The sequence below is a fragment of the Dermacentor variabilis genome, chromosome 1 (assembly GCF_050947875.1).
Source record: "Dermacentor variabilis isolate Ectoservices chromosome 1, ASM5094787v1, whole genome shotgun sequence".
Lineage (NCBI taxonomy): Eukaryota > Metazoa > Arthropoda > Arachnida > Ixodida > Ixodidae > Dermacentor > Dermacentor variabilis.
In genome coordinates this window covers 178,200,892-178,221,795 of record NC_134568.1, presented here as the reverse complement: position 1 = coordinate 178,221,795, position 20,904 = coordinate 178,200,892, and the positions used below count along the sequence as shown (strand labels likewise).

Sequence of the window (20,904 nt, the reverse complement as noted above, 5' to 3'; positions counted from 1 at the left end):
AACGCTAAATAATTCTGTGACGTCAATGATGATTGACGAAGAGGTGCTGATACCCTTTTTCAGATGAAAGTTAGCACTGGGCATTGAAGGTCACGCATAGAGCGATAGAAATAGGAAAGGAAGGACAGTGAGTTAATCCGAACAAATGCTTAGTTGGTATGTCCTGCATTTTGGGAAGTGGTAAGAAGGATGCAGGATAAAGGAAGTGAAGATTTGACAGAAAGAACTCTCCGCGCAAATGTGGTGAGGCGTTTTAAAACGTTCACAGCGTGTCGCACAGTCCCATGAAACTCAGAGATCTGTAGCAAAGGCTTACGTTGCCCGCATGAAACGCTATAACTCCTTTATTAACAATAAAGCGCTAACGGGCCATCTTTTAGAGAACTCTGAAACTTGTTGCGCGGCTTGCTGACTACCACATCTTCATGAAATTCGACAGAGCTTTCAGTATAACTTTACATCCATACCGCAGCGTCTCCATCCTGCAAGCGAATTATAAAATATTTATTTCAGAATTCGCGTTCATCGCCTAATTGTCAGCTTTAATTTATGTTTCGCGCACCAGCTCAGACCGATGTTTCTTTCTCTAACTTATTTGAGTATCTTTTGCGAATGAAGCCCCTCCTGTCGAAGGGTTGTCGCGTGATCTACCCAAATATTACTGTAAGCAGTTGGCCATCTCATAAATATGCGCGGCATTCACAAGCGCAATGGACTCGTTTAATTATATCTTCAGCCTAAAATAAACGTCGTTATTCCTTGGATCAGTAAAGATTACTCGGACCTGAAGGAGATATTTATTTCTGAGCGTATACCATTATCTTGTAAAAGGTTCAGTTTTATAAGGCAAACTTAAGCGCAAGTTTAGATTAATAGCGGGTTTTTCGCAGGCAAAGAAAATGGTCATAACAGTGAAGCAATACAGCAACGTAGTAAAATCTAGCGTATGGTACGCAACAAGCAGTGAATAAACTTTTCCAAGCGAGTTGTGCTCTTATGGTGGTCAAGTGCTTCGCAGCGTGTGCTGGTCACTGCATGAGCAGCTGACAGTTGTACGGCGAAAAAGTGCGCCGCTGTGGACGCAATCATCGGAATACGTCTATCGACTCTGAAACAGAACGCTACCGGGAGAGCCTTTGGAATGCACACCGGCCGGCAGGTGTGCAAAGGGGTTCCCTCGCATCCCTAAAGGCTGCCGCAGACTTCCGCTACCGGTTGGAGGACCTCGAGAGGTGCAACTTCCGCCTCCAAGAAGAGCGCAGAGCGTTGCAGGCAAGTACACATTAAGTAATGTCACGCTTAGAAAGCGTGATCGCGAAGAATCTTTAAACGCCTATTCTACGCGCGGAGTTTTGTCACGCTTAGATATCACGCTTGTTAAGGGTGGGTAGCCCACTTTCTTCACGCATTGCAAGAGTGATATGTACCAACATTTACACATTATATAAGCGTGTTTTTCTTTGCGCCTAATTGGTTGTTCCGGCGTGATAAATGCGCCATGCGAACCTAAGCAAGGATTCTGCAGGAATTGTGCGTTTCTGCATTACGTATTCCGTCAGGGGAATTTAGTGATGCAAGAAATAACAACCTCTCATGTTGCACTTCATTAAAACGGATGTATAAGACGGTATCCAGAAAGAAGGAAAAGGAGAAGTGGAGAAGGAAAGGCAGGGAGGTTAACCAGTTTAGCTTAACCGATTAGCTACCCTACACATAGGAGCGGCATGGGGGGATGAAAGATGAGGAGGAGAGAGAGAGAGAGAGCACATAACACAGCACACACATCGGCAGTCACAGTCCGTCACTCTTGCGCGGTACGTGAAATCACTGTCACAGCCGCTCCTCCAAGCCCGTCTCTTTCATAAACCGAAGTAGTCCCTTCGTCGCCTTCAGCTGCAATGTCTTCTGTCGGCGATATGTGAAAATAATTGCAACTGACAAGGGTCTATTGTCAAGGTGCGCTGTCTCTGAGCATTATATTCAGGACAGTCGCATAGAATGTGTTCTAGCGTCTACTCGCAAAGACAGGCATTGCAAAGAGCGTTGTCCGCCATTCCAATGCGAAATGAGCAAGATTTCGTAAAGGCCACCCCTAGCCATAAGCAATAAAGCAGAATGGCCTCACTTCGGCGGAGTCCAGTTGGCATAAAGAGATGCATCAAAGAGGTCCGAAAAATGCATCATACCATATGACATGAATGCGCAAGTGCCATGTTGTAGGACATAAAAAAGCAACAGTGAATGAGTAAAGGCGCAATAAAACACCACAAGTTGCACCAGGCTAGGGCGTCTGTATACATATAACACAGATGTCGTTAATAACATAATGATCTGTAAGCTCCACGTAGGCTTCACTGTTAAGATTGGGTATAAACATGTCAGTTTGAAAGGAAAGTGGACATCTATCTGTTCGATATTACAAGCCATCTTCTTTTTTTTATTTCTGGTTAACTTTATCTACTGAAAGGTTATAAAAAGTAAAGATTAGTATGGACTTCGACAAGTAATGGTCCATTCCGTCGTTCAAAATTGCCCTTAATCAAGCGATGGAACTGCGCCGGTATTCTGCAGTGTCTGTACGAACTTGGCCTTTTCCTTGGAGACATCCCCATACCAATTTCAGCCCCCTTGGAGGCCGGTCTCTCCCAAATCGAAGGATGGTCCCAGGGTACATCAGACATAGCAATCCGAGAATACCGTCATTTGTAAATGTAAGTGCAACCAGGCGAGGAATACCTCATGTAGCCTTCCCAGTGCAAGACCTCTGTTCTACCTCCTTGGAAGTCGCCGCTGTGCAAGTGTGGCTATGAAACCGACACTCAGTGGGGTGTCGGTGTATATAAGTCTACGAAGGAAGGTCTGCATGGAGGCGTTTCTAAAGGACATTTGCATTCGTTGCCCCCTTTCTAGAATAATCTGTGGTAATCTTAACGTACATCATTCCCTTTGGGGCGATAAGATTATAGATTTTCGACGCAAGAAAATTGTCGCAGCAGAGCGATGCTACAGACTTATGTGTGGCGAACGATGGCAAACCGACTTCCTTCAGGCCACCAGATTCACGGAGTGATATAGACCTCGTGTTACACTCTAAAGACCTTTTGGTATAATCGACAACGGCCCCAGACAGGATGGGCAGCGACCATTTCCCGATCTTCACCATCATCACCGGATTTGCTGGTCGACAATTTTGTGCTGACACACTGGGACACATACAGAGAAGCGTTGGATGAATCCCCTGGTGAGCTGTTCGCAGATATGTTGCGGAGCAAGAGAGTGGCTACCTTGATGTTGAAACTGCCAGATCTTTTACCTACTCCTGGTTTGAAACTAAAGAACCTGTTCGCAACGGCTATACGAGAGCAGAGTGGAAACTAATGAGAAAAAAGGAAAATTCCTCTGTGAAAACCAAATTTAACCAGATAGACGCTGTCATATCCCGTGTTACACAAAAAGGTTAAGACTAGTTCAGCTGGCTGCTTTCTGTAAAAGCTTATCGGCATTGACTCCCATGACGAGGATATGGGGAGTTGTCGATAGACTATCCGGAAAGATTCGCCCTGTTTTAAAGCGAGGAAAAGATTTACAAACTCTTGCAGAATATTTTTCAGATGTATACACATCTGGCATATCAGCAGGAGTGGCGAAGCCTCTGTCATCTCAATCATTCCATACGATGGATACGCCATTCACCTTTCGTTAGTTAGATTTGGCGCTTAGCAAATTCAAAAGGCGCTGTGGTGTGGCTCCCGATTTGTTCAGCAATCAGATGCTGACAAATCTGCCATACGAGTGAATACGAGCCCTTCTGGACACACCTAATCACGTCTGGAGCACAGCAGAGATCTGAGAAACTTGGAAGACAGCACGGGTGTTGCCACTACTCAACTCCGGAAATCATGCGAACGTTACTTCACATCGGCCAGTATGGCTAACATTATGTATATCAAAGTTGGTGGAAAGATATGTACAAGGTTAACTTGGTACCTTGAGCAAGGAAGTAGACTGCCATCGTCTATGACTGGACTTCGTTCACAGTTGAATGCCCAGAAGAGTGTCTTGGACTTACTAAGCCACATCGAGCACCATCACGTCGACGGCCTTTCGTCACTTGCCATATTTACGGACTTTGCCAAAGCATACCACTGTGTGCTTCATGCAGCCATCATCAACGGGCTCCTAGCCATGGACTTCTCGGGAAATGCTCTTCGATTAGTCCATGAATTTCTTAGTGATCGACATGTCCAGGTTAAGCTCGGAAATATAATGAGCGAAAAGCGACGCATTTTCCTCGGCGCCCCACAAGGAAGTGTCTTATCTCCCTTGCTTTTTAACGCTGCCATGGCCAGCCTTCCAAACGCACTGAAAGTAGGCTGGACGGCAGTTGAAATGCCCATCTACGCAAATGACATCTGAACTTCGATCTCAGGGTACCAACACAAATGCTTGGCCCGGATAGCCCAGGGCGCAATCTCTATCACTGAACGCCACTTATCGACTCTTTGCCTATCTTTATCAGCGGAAAAATCTACCTTCATGCCTTTCCCGGGAGTGAGGCGGAAGTCAACACGCCTGACACTGAATATTAGAAGCAATCCAATTCATTGTGCAACTAGTGTTCGATTTCTGGGCATCACCATCGATAGCAAGCTACTTTGGCGACGCGCAGTTGAAAGTTTTGTGGCTGCATCAGTGCAAAGAGTCAGCGCACTTAGTCGCATAGCAGGTGTACGTTAGGGAAGCCATCCTACGTCCATGCTTAAACTGAACGCTGCACTTATAACAAATCGCATTCTTTATCAGATGTCGGTGATATAATCATCATCGAGCCAATTCTAGAGCTTCGAGGCAGCGCACAAAAATGGACTTCGCCTGGCGATGGGGGTTAATCAGGCGGATTCAAACAAGAAGGTTAGTAATGAAGCAGAGTCTCTTCCGCTCCGCCTTTTGGCATCTCGGGCCTCGCTGACGCACCTATTAAGGCTGGGCAAGTCCCCCGCAGGCGCGGCGCTTCTTCGGCGGCTAAGAGCAAGAACTCGCTCCCATTTCCTTCCGGCGCTGAACACCTTCCGATCTTTAGGATTGGAATGGTCTAAACGAAGTCGCCTCGACCCGCCATAGTCTTTTTCAGACGTTACGTACAGCCTCAGTGTGCCCTACCTTCCGGGAAACGTACCATCTTAATTGCCGAAGCAGAGTTTCTTGTGCTGGACAACTTGAGCACAATATTTCGAAGCCTCCTACAAGTGTACACAGACGGATCGGTGTGTGCAAACAGATAGCTGCGCCAGTGGCATTCTGCATAATGCAGATCCTCCCTTAATGTGTCATGGCCTGGCCGCCTAGACCGCGTAGTTTCGTCTTTAAGAGTAGAAAGCGCGGCAGTTACCACGGCTTTGCGAAAACTACGCGTCTATTTCGCACTTTATGTCGTGGTGCTGACGACCTCAAAATCAGCGTTACAACTATTACACCATGGCCTACCTCGAAAGGAGTTTACAAGGCAATCTCAGGCTCTGATTAAAGATCTAATGAGCTAGGGATTTAACACAGTTTCAGTGGATCCCATCCCACGTAGGATTTGGAGGAAACGAGAAAGCTGACGCGCTTGCACGCCTGTAGTGCTGACATGCCTCCCAAAACGGAGAGGGTCAAACATCTTTCAGAACTCTAAGGATGCAATCGGAAATCACTTTAGGACGATCCACAAGGCTCCACACCAAGCCCGTGTGACCCATCGACTTACTCGCGAAGAAACAACGCTGTTTTACAGCATCAGAAGCGACTCCGCGTTCCCCCCGGCTTGGTTATTCAATACTGGACGATGCGCTTCCCCACTCTGTGGCTTCTGTGGTGATACCGGCGACATCGAACGTTTCATTTGGCTATGCCCGCAGTTCGACACAGAAAGAAAAGCGACAGTCGACAGCCTGAAAAAGAATGGTCTTTCGCACAGGACCTTTGAAGACGTCGTTTTCCCCGGAGGGCCCACGGCAATCGGGAAGAAAGTGTGTCGACTGCTGATTGCCTTCATGCGAGGCACGACACTGTTCGACAGCTGGTGACGCACCCCTGATCTCTGCCCACTGGAGGCTTAGGCGGAAAAATTGTCGGCTATGTATGCCAGGCTAATCCCGCCTGCTGCAACACGACCACCACCACCAAGTAATGCAAGATGTATTTTAAGGCCCACATCTTCATCATCATCATCAGCCTAGTTACGCCCACTGCAGGGCAAAGGCCTCTCCCATACTTCTCCAACCACCCCGGTCATGTACTAATTGTGACCCATGTTGTCCCTGCAAACGTCTTAATGTCATCCGCCCACCTAACTTTCTGCCGCCCCCTGCTACGCTTCCCTTCCCTTGGAATCCAGTCCGTAACCCTTAATGACCATCGGTCATCTTCCCTCCTCATTACATGTCCGGCCCAAGCCCATTTCTTTTTCTTGATTTCAACTAAGATGTCATTTATCCGCGTTTGTTGCCTCACCCAATCTGCTCTTTTCTTATCCCTTAACGTTACACCCATCATTCTTCTTTCCATAGCTCGTTGCGTCGTCCTCAATTTCAGCAGAACCCTTTTCGTAAGCCTCCAGGTTTCTGCCCCATATGTGAGTACTGGTAACACACAGCTGTTATACACTTTCCTTTTGAGGGATAGTGGCAACCTGCTGTTCATGATTTGAGAATGCCTGCCAAACGCACCCCAGCCCATTCTTATTCTTCTGGTTATTTCAGTCTCATGATCCGGATCCGTGGTCACTACCTGCCCTAAGTAGATGTATTCCCTTACCACTTCCAGTGCCTCGCTACCTATCGTAAACTGCTGTTCTCTTCCGAGACTGTTAAACATTACTTTAGTTTTCTGCAGATTAATTTTCAGACCCACCCTTCTACTTTGCCTCTCCAGGTCAGTGAGCATGCATTGCAATTGGTCTCCTGAGTTACTAAGCAAGGCAATATCATCAGCGAATCGCAAGTTGCTAAGGTATTCTCCATCAACTTTTATCCCCAATTCTTCCCACTCCAGGTCTCTGAATACCTCCTGTAAACATGCTGTGAATAGCATTGGAGAGATCGTATCTCCCTGTCTGACGCCTTTTTTTATTGGGATTTTGTTGCTTTCTTTGTGGAGGACTACGGTGGCTGTGGAGCCGCTATAGATATCTTCCAGTATAATTACATATGGCTCATCTACACCCTGATACCGTAATGCCTCCATGACTGCTGAGGTTTCGTCTGAATCAAACGCTTTCTCGTAATCAATGAAAGCTATATATAAGGGTTGGTTATATTCTGCACATTTCTCTATCACTTGATTGATAGTGTGAATATGGTCTATTGTTGAGTAGCCTTTACGGAATCCTGCCTGGTCCTTTGGTTGACAGAAGTCTAAGGTGTTCCTGATTCTATTTGCGATTACCTTAGTAAATACTTTGTAGGCAACGGACAGTAAGCTGATCGGTCTATAATTTTTCAAGTCTTTGGCGTCCCCTTTCTTATGGATTAGGATTATGTTAGCGTTCTTCCAAGATTCCGGTACGCTCGAGGTTATGAGGCATTGCGTATACAGTGTGGCCAGTTTCTCTAGAACAATCTGACCACCATCCTTCAACAAATCTGCTGTTACCTGATCCTCCCCAGCTGCCTTCCCCCTTTGCATAGCTCCTAAGCATTTCTTTACTTCTTCTGGCGTTACCTGTGGGATTTCGAATTCCTCTAGGCTATTCTCTCTTCCACTATCGTCGTGGGTGCCACTGGTACTGTATAAATCTCTATAGAACTCCTCAGCCACTTGAACTATCTCATCCATATTAGTAACGATATTGCCGGCTTTGTCTCTTAACGCACACATCTGATTCTTGCCTATTCCTAGTTTCTTCTTCACTGTTTTTAGGCTTCCTCCGTTCCTGAGAGCCTGTTCAATTCTATCCATATTATAGTTCCTGATGTCCGCAGTCTTACGCTTGTTGATTAGCTTAGAAAGCTCTGCCAGTTCTATTCTAGCTGTAGGGTTAGAGGCTTTCATACATTGACGTTTCTTGATGAGATCTTTCGTCTCCTGCGATAGCTTACTGGTTTCCTGTCTAACGGCGTTACCACCGACTTCTATTGCGCACTCCTTAATAATGCCCATGAGATTGTCGTTCATTGCTTCAACACTAAGGTCCTCTTCCTGAGTTGAAGCCGAATACCTGTTCTGTAGCTTGATCCGGAATTCCTCTAGTTTCCCTCTTACCGCTAACTCATTGATTGGCTTCTTGTGTACCAGTTTCTTCCGTTCCCTCCTCAAGTCTAGGCTAATTCGAGTTCTTACCATCCTATGGTCACTGCAGCGTACCTTGCCGTGCACGTCTACATCTTGTATGATGCCAGGGTTTGCGCAGAGTATAAAGTCGATTTCATTTCTAGTCTCACCATTCGGGCTCCTCCACGTCCACTTTCGGCTAACCCGCTTGCGGAAAAAGGTATTCATTATCCGCATATAATCCGCATAAGGCCCACATAATGAATATTAAATTATGGCAACCATAAGGCATGACACGTTATTCTTTAAAACATCTAAATAAAAAATTACGATTCAATTATGCAAAACAAACACTTTCGCCGACTGTCACACACGAAATATGTGCAGCGCTGAAAACTATTGCGCAGTTTTTTTCTATGCCCGGGTCACTTCACTGCTGCGTGTTGGTTTCACCGTTGCTTGGATGAAGCGAAGAAGTTGTCCGTGTGCTGTCGGATAAGTGATGTTGAGAACGCAGTACACGCACAAGGGCACATCACTGGTGCCTTTTCGACGAACATTTGATAGCGTAGTTGAATAGTTTGATAGGGTTGCCTCTGACCAGGCATGATTTACATTTCTTCGCCCCGCGCAATCGAAGGTCCAACCATATATGTTTAGATGGAACCTTTCAAAAAATGCATTAAGTTAATGTAGTATAAAGAACTGACTTCTCAAGTCTTCTTATTCGTGCAGTGAAAATATTTTACAGAATTTATCTTTGATAACCAAAAGAATGCGATAGCATTCCTCGCCCGCCGTGTTTGCTTAGTGGCTATAGCGTTGCGCTGCTAAACACGAGGTCGCGGGATCAAATCTTGACCGCAGCGGCCGCATTTTTATGGGAGTGATAATGCAGAAACACACGTGCAGCGTGCTTTAGGTGCACGTTAAAGAACCCCACGTGTGGTCAAAATTAATCCGGTGACAAAGACAGGTGTTACAAGAGAACGTGAAGGAAGACAACGTGCAATAACGTGAGTGCTTGTGAACAGGAGGAAAGGGGCAAGAGAGCAGGGGCAGAAGTGATCTTCTGCCAAGAAAGGGGACTCGAATAAGCAAAACAAGTTGAATAAAGAAAATGGGGGAATGCGGGAGGGGGGGGGGGGTGAGGAGAGAAACGAAAAGATCTATAGCAGAATAGAAAAATAGGTAAACAGCGGCACAAGCTTTTCGATAAAAGAAAGTCTAGGCTGAAAAGAACGCTTTAACTTCGTTTACATGAACTCACCGCGTGTGGGTCGACTTAGAAGTCGGGCTCACCCAGATCGACCTGATGCTCCCCCGCCCCTTGCTGTGAACTCGCTAGAGGTCACATGAGCTTGACGACCGGATTTCGGCACAACAAGCCTCCTTTGTGGGGTTCATGCAAGCGCAGCTGATAATGATATCGTACCAGGCGTTCCAAGTGGGAAACATAGAATACTGAACATTTCTTAAACAGCCCTATGGTCGGTTTACTGACGCGCCACTGACCTTTATTATTTCTGCAGAGCGAGCGCCCCAAACGTTCTGCGCAAGAAAACGCATTTTGCCGAATGCTGAATTAAACCTTCGGTTTCCAGTCAGCTCTTGTGTCGCTTTACCGCTAATCCATGTTTGCTGGGCTGCTTTCAGTATGAAGGTATACGTCCGATTACACGGATTTATGCAAATGGATGTTCCTTTTCTTTCCATGCATCTTTTTTTTTAATATGTTATTTTGTGGCAAGGGGGAAGGAGAGTTGATACGCGAACTGAAAAACATACCGCTGCTGGTACTTCACTTGCCGGGTATGACCAAGAAAACACAGCGTTAGGAACCAGCGTGGCTCCTCGGCATGACCTCCTAGATTGGGCTGAGCCCGCGATGCGCTAAAATTTTAGAGGCAATGATGGATTTCGTCATATCTGGCAAAAGTCAGGTGCACGCGTCGACTACTTAGATGCGGCTTAAGTGCTTTTAACAACAGAATCAGACAATTGCCAGCCCTGCAGCTTTGCCAAAGTTGCTTTAACAGCATACTGACACGCATACCATGCGCATACTTATTTAGCTTCCTCCGATGGCCGCTATTCACCGACTAACAAATCTTAAACGTTATCGCTTGGTGCAGGACGCGCCTGCATGTATCAGTAGTTTCTCGAATTTTATCGATAGTTCCATTCGTTGCCTGTTGCCACGGGACCTTTTGTAATCTGACTATGCGCGAAGCGAATCACGTAGTACTTCCGGAAAGGCACACGGGCACCAGCGATTACGCTGAAACCTTCGGCGAGTCATCGATAAAAGCCAACGCGCCTGACCTGCTGATCAGATTTTCGACGATCGCCGACTTTGCTTTTCGCTATCGTTGTGCTTGAATGTTTTTGTTTTGCTAGGCACAAGTTCGCCTAACAAAGAATTGAATTTGTGACTCACAGATTTGACACTGCGTTGTTCTTCACCGTCACTACAACGGGACATACTACTTCGTTGCAGTTGACCTTTGGGAAAAACAGCTGGTTACGGCGACTTTTATCGAGGAATCAAGGAAAAAGGTTTCGAGCAGTCTGCCGTAAAAGGGCGCTGTGACAAAGGAGTTTTAGTGGCCCCCTGCATTCAGCTTGAATTAGTCAATGCTTTAACATACAACTGATACTCAGCCAGCACGGTTAATAAATATTTTTGAGGGCACTTTGTCATCATGGAGGATTGGATATTCCTTTTAAATCAAGACAGCTCATGTTACTTTGACTACACATTATTTTCACAGCTTAGCACTGAGACTTCTAAGGTGAAATTGAGATTTAGGTCTGTGTTCTGTCTCTTATCAAGGTCTCTTCACCGAAGTCAAGGTTTCTTGGTGATTTTAAAATCAGCATCCATGGTTTCTGTAGAATTTTAATCTGCGTCCAACTTTTTTTTAGCCTTCTTAGACATTGTAGGTGGTCTTTTAGACATTGTGGATAGTTTTGTTCCCCTCTGAGCATAGTCAGCTTCCTCGTTGTTTGGCGGTGAGGGGCCTTCGCCCTTGGGCTTTGAATTATGTTCATGGTATTTCTCAGTTTCCTGAGCAATTACTCCTATCATATTGAGAGTTGCTTCCCGGTTAATCTTTCTTTATTTTTTTTTGTCGCAATCGCGTAAACTGCTTCCTGTTTTCTATAGCAGTTTGCATTTAGAGCATGGCCATAGTGTATAAATATATTGCTACTTGTTGCTAGACTAGTTGGTTCATACTCCTTGGAGTGGGCAAGAAGCGAAAACAAGAATTGACAGAACAGGAAAGAACGTCTAGCACAAGAAGCTGGGCAGGCTTAGCCGCTCCCCGGCTGGCACCCTTCGGTAGAGGATTAGGCATGTGTCTCCACGTTCTTTCCTGTCCGGTAAATTCCTTACTTGTTTTAGCGTCTTTTCCACCGCAAGAAATAAAGTATAGTTAATAACATATAAGACTTACTTAATGCATAATAATGTATCAAATAATATGAATTAATGAATTACATTGTCGCAATGCTCTCACATGCAGGAAACCATCCGCTCGCACAGCCAGGAGCAGGCGTCTTTAATCTGGGACATCGTCGACAAGGTCAAAGAACTTCAGGCTCTGAATACTGATATCCACAGTAGTGACGTTGATGGTAAGTAGCCCTCTGTCACCCAACTGATCGGACAGTACGTAACCCCGCAGCTTTGTCACGGAAAAACAACAAGATTGGCGCCACGTACAACCCTTGGAAATGATTGACGACGTTAATGCGATTAGCAGTATTTCTTGTGATGGGTGTGCAACTGGTGATGACACGTTTTATATGTTATGCTGATTATTATGATTATGATTATGGAATTACGAGACCAAAAGAAACAGAGTAGTGATAAGTTTTATTGAAGAGCTTAACGTGTTATTTTTAACTGCTCTCTCTCGCTATATATATATATATATATATATATATATATATATATATATATATATATATATATATATATATATATATATATATATATATATATATATACATAAATATAAACGAGCAGAAAGGGGGTTAACCGAGGGGCCCGATTTTTATTAGTCATATCATAAGAAGCCAACACACACTGACACCAAGGACAACATAGGGGAAATTACTTGTGCTTAATAACTGAAGTAATGAAACGATAAATTAATGGAAATTAAAGTGGATGAAAGAAGAACTTGCCGCAGGTGGGAATTATATATATATATATATATATATATATATATATATATATATATATATATATATATATATATATATATATATATAAACGAGCAGAAAGGGGGTTAACCGAGGGGCCCGATTTTTATTAGTCATATCATAAGAAGCCAACACACACTGACACCAAGGACAACATAGGGGAAATTACAAGTGCTTAATAAATGAAGTAAATAAACGATAAATTAATGGAAATTGAAGTGGATGAAAGAAGAACTTGCCGCAGGTGGGAACCGAACCCACAACCCTCGCATTTCGCGTGCGAAGCTCTACCAATTGACCTACCGCGGCGCTGTTTCCACATCCGCTTTCTTGGGTATTTATGTGTACTTGTAGAACTCTGGGAGTGTTAGCCAGCGCCACCACTCACAGACCTTGGCGGCGGACGTGGAACGTCCTTTCTTGCCGCAGGCGTCACGAGAACGTGATCTTTGTTGTGGGTTCGGTTCCCACCTGCGGCAAGTTGTTTTTTTCATCCACTTCAATTACCATTAATTTATCGTTTATTATTTATTTCATTTATTAAGCACTTGTAAGTTACCCTATGTTGTCCTTGGTGTCAGTGTTTGTTGGCTTCTTATGATATCACTACATATATATATATATATATATATATATATATATATATATATATATATATATATATATATATATATATATATATATATATATATATATATATATATATATATATATATATATATTCTCTGTGTACACTTCCCGGCCACGGCGGCCACATTTCGGTGGGGGCGAAATGCGAAAACACCCGTGTGCTTAGATTTAGGTGCACGTTAAAGAACCCCAGGTGGTCGAAATTTCCGGAGTCCTCCACTACGGCGTGCCTCATAATCAGAAAGTGGTTTTGGCACGTAAAACCCCAAATATTATTATGTGTACACTTATGTCATAGGAACCTACGTGACGCGTGTTCGATTGCATCCAGCGCCGGCTGAATTTTAAATAATATTTTTTACAGTGTGGCACATGCCCATGCATTCGGGAGCATTGACCAAGAATGGGCTCGTACCCAGTTGCACATACCTAGTTGCGCCTACCCAGTGAGGAAAGTTGTTCTCCATTCTGGCACAGACTCAGTGGTGGACACACAGCAGTCCAAGTTGTGGCGTGAAAGAAGTTAAATACAAACATACTGCAAAGTGGCTACTAATCACATTTGAATATAAAAGAACAGACAGCGTTCACTTCTGACCTATTTTCGCCTCAAATGTATTTTGTTGTGGAGGCAACCACTTTGGGCAAGGGAGATTTTTTTCTCATGACGAAATATATGCGAAGGCCGTTCACGAAGTTTCACATGACGTTCACATGACGGGACGCAACGCAAGCGCACCTCTATGCAATTTCTTTATGTATCATAAACACTGCATGCTGTGCAAGCGTACAGCAACGCTGTAACGTTAAATCTTAAGTGGTTCGGCTAGAATACATCCAATAGGAATGATGTCCAGCAATATTGAAGCTCTGCAAAAGTGAAAGCTGATCTAGCCATTATAGAGGAAGATAATTACGTGCACCGTAGCAAAGAATCTGGGTACCAAGCAGTTGGAGTATGGGAAATCACTGGCTGCAAAGAAAAAGAAAATTAAATAAAGAAACTAAAAAGAAAGACATGGGGCTCCTAACTCTTTTACGGCAACAGGAGCAGACTCTCATAAGGATACCACCATCTTCCCAAGAAAAATTCACATCATCATTTAGAAGTGCAGAACGTCGTCTACGCCCGCCTTAGTAATAGACATTTCAAATAGTGACCACAAGCTAACGTAAACGACTTGCGCACGTAAAGAAATAGCAGTCTCTGCACTGCACATGTTCCATACGTTAACGGTTTTTTTTTTATCGATTACGTTTGCTACGTTAACTTACGCTATTTGAAGAGTTTATCATGCGCAATAAATGCGTACGCTAAGAAATATCGTCATCTAACGTGGTGGGACCCGTAGCACCCGCTTCGATGCGAACTGTTACGCTCTTTCGCTTCCTCTACACTCGCCTGAATCGCGGTTACCGCACCGCCTATAACACACAATTTCCGAGACTTGCGCTAATGGATTGTCTTGGCTCGAGCAGGTTTGGCACCAACTGGCGCCCATGTCCGTTTGCGTTCCTGTACCTTAAGTCTGCGCAGGTCTTCAAGGGAGGCACACCGTAACGTCCCGCAGACTGCTTGCCTATCGCCTTTGACTTAGTGGTGCGCTCCGCGCGCATAAGCGAACTCGGCGTGTCTTTGCTCTCTCTTTCTCTCTCTCTCTCTCTCTCTCTCTCTCTCTCTCTCTCTCTCTCTCTATATATATATATATATATATATATATATATATATATATATATATATGCCTTTTTCAAGCGTAGAACAGCCAACCAGACGCATTTCTGGTTAACACCCCGGCCTTCTCCATTTCTTTCCTCCTCCGTACGTAAGGCGCCGAACGCTATTGTAAATCTAAACATGTCCATTGCCTGAAGTGACCTCCGAATACATGCACAGGCACCCCCACTCTCCGAGTCCGCGTGGAGCATTAAACCCCGCAAAGATTGCCACGCGCAAAAGGTGACCGATAGCTCAGTGGTTAGCGCGCCCCACTCCACACTCCACAGTGTCACATGGGCGTGAATTTGTTCCCTAGTGGCGGTAGAGGACAAAGTTTTGTTTTTCTTCCCATTATATAAATGAGGGTGGAGCTGAGGACGAGGAGTTGATCTTCGGATGGCGTAATGGAAGAGATGGACGGAAAGAATCCAGTTTGTGGTTTTCGACTGCTATGATTAGTTTCTTTTTTTAATTTTTAAAGAAGGAATTGTGCCATCGTGTGCAAAGAAGCGATGTATGTTCTGAACCTGCTAGTCACACTGACCCATATAATGGCTTCAAATGGCGAAATATAGAAGAAATATTTTTACAGCGATCTCATAAGAAATATACGACAACTTCAGGCGAAGTGCGATGAGAATCTTGTGAAGAGTTCTGTCTGTTATGCAAGAGTGCGCCGGTTCATTTGCACAGAGCTAGGACAACGACAGCCTCCTTGCGATACGAACATTTGTCTCCTGACCTCTTTGCAACAGATCACGAACTTGGTTCTTTTCTTTTCTTTTTCTTGCTGGTATCAAAAAAAGGCGCATGTAGAAATCGTTTCCAAAGCGTGGAAGTACGGTTTTTCAAGAAAAGCAATTTCTCAACACTCAGAATGGAGTCATCTGAAACGATGGTCGCCTATAGTTCACTGACTAGCGAACAAAGCGCGTGGTCCCTGGTGGCAAAAAAATAATGATAGGGAAAAAAAATTCACAGCCCTTCCATTATGTGAAGATGGAAGAATAGCGAAGCTGCATTGCTCAATAGCTATATTAAGTTCTATATGGTTGAATAAAGGCACAAACATAACTTCGTTGTTTTCTTTCGTATTTTTTCTTATCTCATTTCTATTTTTATTTTTTATTATTTATTTTTATATGTGTCTTATTTATTTTTCTTACTTTTATTTTGTTTATTATTATTATAGTTTCATACATATACACCGACGTTTCGACACGCATCGTCATAGACTAGCGTTTGGGCAACAGTGTTCACCGCTCATTGTTTTTGTCAACATCATAACTTCGTTGTTTGTTTCGTCTTTATTCTTTTAATTTCTATTTTTTTATTTATTCGGTTTCCTTACTTTTCTATTTTTTTTTATTTCGCTTTCTTTTCTATTTTTTCTTTTGTTTACTTTCAAATTTTTCCTCTTTTTTTACTTTATGCATTTACACTGACGTTTCGACACGCACCGAGCCCACAAGGGGTATGTGCCATTGAGTTTGGACCCTTCCTGCACTATCACCAGAATCGGCCCACATGATGATTTGTTTTTGTCAACATCTCGGACACATTTTTTTTTTTTCCCAGATCCTAGTCCCCTCCCCCCCCCCCCTAGACAGCTTCGCTGTAAAAACGAAAAAGGAAATTGCATGTCTTATTGTGTAATCTGTTTTCCTTTATGACTGTTTTGTGAAATTGATAATTATTGCATGTAAGGCGCCATTGCTCTCAGGAGAAATACAGGAAGAACGTGTGCGCGCGTGCGTTTGTGTGCACCAGAGCGCGTGTAAAAATGACAATGTGTTGTTCTATCATGTCGTTCCGATTCGCGCAATATGGGAGAACTACTGCTCATTTAACCGCCTCATTTAGCAGTGACGTCATGGTCATTTGATGCGTCATCGAAAGAACATTGCGAGTGCCCCTACGCAACGCCATCGTTCACGGCAGCAGTCTGAAGCGCGTTTTACTTGCGCTGAATGCCTTCGCAACTACAGTAATTCCATGCGCACAAATCTGAGAGATAGGTACCAAGGAAACTAGTATTATTAGAACGTTTCATCATAGACGGTGATGCACGATCTGCTAGCGCGACGCGCGCCCTCGAAGCGCCACGAGTTCATGAGCCGGGGCAACCGCGCATGCGCAGATTGCGCTTTACCGGCACAAATTCCGAAGCGCGCTGCGCTAAATATTCCTGTCGTGGGTGCGCAGTAAAAAATAAATAAATAAATAAAATAACAAAAGCGGGAGCAGCTCGCCACCACGTTCTCACACAACTAATCCAAAATTACTGTGGCATTCCAGAAAGCCCACTTCTCAATACGCATCTACAAGTGCATGGCCGTTGAGATAAATGAAAGTGGCAATGGCTCTGTCTCGAAGTGTCACACCATGTGAAAGATGCCCGACTGAATCACGAGAAACGCATGGTTTGGCGACGCTGGTCGGGGAACTGTGGACCCGAAAAAGGGCGCCGTATACATGCAATGCGACTCATCCATTTTCCTGTGTGTGCCAAACCTGTATTATTCTTAGTGCATTGTGCCGCAAGAGTAACAAAGAGTAACCTGTGTAAGACAGCCAACACCCCCGAATTTCTTTCTCTTTCTTTTTTCCTCCTTCTATTGCTTTTTTTTTTTTTTTTTTGAATACGTATTGAGCTCAATGGGGGGAAAGCTTCCTAAGCTATCTGATCACCGTCTCGGGCAAGATGAGTGAGGAGGGGGAAAAAGTGCCTTGCCTGCCTCGCAGACTGTGCCGGTGCACGCGACTTGCAAGGCGGGCGGGGTGGCCAACTGTTGTGCTTCTATTTCAGGCCGGAGGACGTCTTTGATGCGGCTCGATGCAGACGGCTTGGCGCGCATTCAACAGCTCTCCGAGCAGCTCCTGCAGTCGGTATGCACGCTCTTCTTTCCGAGCATGCCGGGAACGCGCGCGGAATGCGTCAGCGCTCTCCCACACTGCTGGCCGCCGTCTCCCCGCTGTGGCGGGCGAGAACAGCCGTCACGTGGCGGCGAGCAGCTTTATTGTGACAACGGCGGAAGCTTCTCCGCTGGCGCGGAGCCGAGCGCGTGCTGCCTGGCTCCGATGGTAGCCGATTATACAGGACACTGGAGAGCTTTGAACTCATCTGTGTTGCGGCCATGGCCCTAAAAAAGACTGAGCTTTCCTTTTGTTTCCTTTTTCTTGCTTTCTTTTTATAGCATATTGCCTGGAGGAAAGCATTATGCGCAGAAAGCACATCGAATGAAACGAAAGTGTTGCGGGGCGCCGTCACAAATATAGCCGAATTTTTTAATTAAGTATGCAGGCGAAAGACTGCAGGGTAGCCTCCCAATAAGCATTAACGCTGAACAATTGAAGCCATGCGTTCTAGGATGCTGAATCCACAAGTACGAGTTCACTTTGTGTGTATGGTTGGGCTTCCAGGCCGAATGTTATAGACAAGGCATTTGTGTTACCGAGCATGACAGTGAACGGTAGACTCGTGCAAACAAGCCAATTAGTAATTAATTGTTGTAATGCAACGTAAATATGGGGCTTGTTGTCAGGATGACCGTTATTTATTTGGCCTTGTGCAGACGAAATGGGGCTAGCGGCGTGCCTGTGAAAAAGCCCTCGTCGGCTCCATATCTTCATGGAGCACACTAAAGTTATCAAAATGAAACCCTTTGTTACGTTTTTTATTGCTGTATAAAGAACGAAATTTTTAGTAAGCTATCCCGGAAATTTTAGAATTAACGGTGCACACATATGAGCTTGAATCACCACTTGCAAAGCTGGATTCGGACACTGCAGTAACGACACTACATGTTCAGTAAATAAGGCAACATTCTGTGGCCATGGAATGAAACGACACATCGCCTTTTTTTTTTATAAACTCAATCTCTCGCTGTTGCAAAATAGACGCTAATAGACGGGACCCAGCATAATATAGGAATCGGACATATGCTACTGCAGCTACACGCAGCTGGCAGCCAGATGCGCTAACCGATGAGCAATCACTCAGACTGCTATGGCTCGTTGGCAGTTTGACCTTGGCAGTTTGTTCGCGTTTCTAGCATGCGCGGCGGACCTAAAGAGTGTTTTCGTCTTCGTGTATATATCTTCTTTTTTTTTATGCAACAGCTGGCAACGCGTTCACGCAGCACAACTCACGCTGCTTAAAACTTTCAACTCGCAATTGATGATTCAGTCATTCGCAACGCAGCTTTCAGCGCAACTGTCATTTTCAGCGTCCATCTGCAAAGGCAGCTATTCTCGCTCTAAGATGTAACCTAAGGAAGCCTCGACGTAATCTTATTTTTTCATAGCACTGCGCTGAGCCTTGCTTGCCCTTACGCACTAAAAACGCGTCATTTCAATGCCGTCAATGATCCATATGACCCATTAAAAGCATTTTCACGAGCCCGCAACATGCTTTATATCAAGCAAATGGCCAAATTAGTGAAACGTGGCCAGAAACGGTCGCTTTTGGTGAAGTGATTATCTGTTTTAATAACTGTAGATAAACAGGAAAATGGGTTACATCAGAGCCTGCTATACAACACGCACAGGAATATAACAGACACAGCAACATACTAATTCAACAGAAAAAAAAGTAGATATCTGCAAGACAAGAAATTTACCGCGATTACGATGCTCTCTAATACGAAATTTGAGCACAGCTGTATACGTGTTTTCAATTTATTTATTTATTTATTTATTTATTTGTTTATTTATTTATTTATTTATTTGAGCGCCCGTTAGGGCATTACATAGGGGGGGAGACATTTTTACATTTCGTGATATTGGCTGGCACGGAAAATCTGTCTCGTGTGACCCGTTGCAAACGGAGCGAAGTGTCGCGTTACTACCTCGCCAATCTGGAGATCGCGAGAGCCTGCACGTGGGTGACGTGTGGGCGCGATTCGCAGCAGCCGCCGCAGAGGGGCCTCCCAGACGACGCGCGCTGCTCTGGCGCCACCTCGTAGCCATCGTCGCCGCACTACGCTTCTCACGCTTTCGCCATATCCTCTACCGCTTTCTGCCCCATGGTTCCGCTGCACCTGCCTCTTCGCTTTCCTCCTCGCGCCTCTTCGCTGGCGCCGCTTTTCACTTTTTCATCTTTCGCTGCGCTCGTCCGCTTGGTTACACCGCCGACGCGGACGCCGACACTCGCCTCAGGAACGAGAGCCTGAGAGCTGGGCTGTAAAAATAAAGTTTACAAGAAGAAGCGTCACATGTGCACACACGTTAATTATTAGTAATTCCCGCCCATTGCGCGATAAAAATACCGTTATACGCGCACACACAAATGTCACAGTGTTCAAGTAGTCCTACAAGCAAACATTCTGTGAAAGTAGAGTTTGCAAGAAACTACTTCTGGCAATAACTAACTGAGCGCTGGGTTTGACAAGTTATTCTCCAACTCAACAAAGTGTCATCATGGTGAGTAGCTTTGGCATATTTCTCTAATGCATAGGTTTGAAGCAAAAAAGTTAATAAAATTCATATTCCAGACACACAGCCGCCGCCCCCGATACCGCAATTCCCTGGCCGTTTGTGAGGACAGGCGGCACCTGGTGTCACAATATAGCGTATATACTTTACAGATAGAACAGTAGCTGACTTTATAGCTGCAATGCTTAAGGCACAACGGAAACAAGCGAGGCCTGCCTTGTTCCCATGCTCGTTGTTTTTTTGTAATGTACGTAGAAGTCGATGTATAGACGACCTCTACATGCCCAGATGGGAAACGGGTGCGCCTAGTGGACCGATTACAAAAGTTGGCGTTATCAAACGAGCAAGCAAGAAAACGGTTTCTAAAGTCCTAGCTTTAATTTAAATATTTACATCCGATGATTCGTGGCGCAGTCCTTATGTGCACCCAACCCTGATTACGTATACGTTTGGAGTAGCATTTCAAATTAAAAAAAAAACTTGTTCAAAGCGTCTTGAACTAATCTTGTGTGACTCATTAAGGGACTTCACAGAACTGAAGCTGCCCTCCTCTACCACATCCGCAACGGTCAGCGCAGGTTTCAGCGTGACGATGTAAAACAGGACTTAGCGCGTTATCGCTATGTGTGCACTATCAAGCTCTTGGTATATATATA

General features: G+C 44.8%; 1 protein-coding gene across 2 annotated transcripts in view; it reads left to right on the top strand.

The window, feature by feature from the left end:
• Nucleotides 1–20,904, top strand: part of LOC142588477 (uncharacterized) — a 109,600-nt gene that overhangs the window by 39,911 nt on the left and 48,785 nt on the right. For both annotated transcript variants that reach the window (XM_075700266.1, XM_075700258.1), the window contains 3 exons: nt 1,118–1,272; nt 11,781–11,892; nt 17,622–17,701. In XM_075700266.1, the coding sequence (XP_075556381.1) occupies nt 1,118–1,272; nt 11,781–11,892; nt 17,622–17,701 (347 nt within the window). The remainder of the gene's footprint in view (nt 1–1,117; nt 1,273–11,780; nt 11,893–17,621; nt 17,702–20,904) is intronic.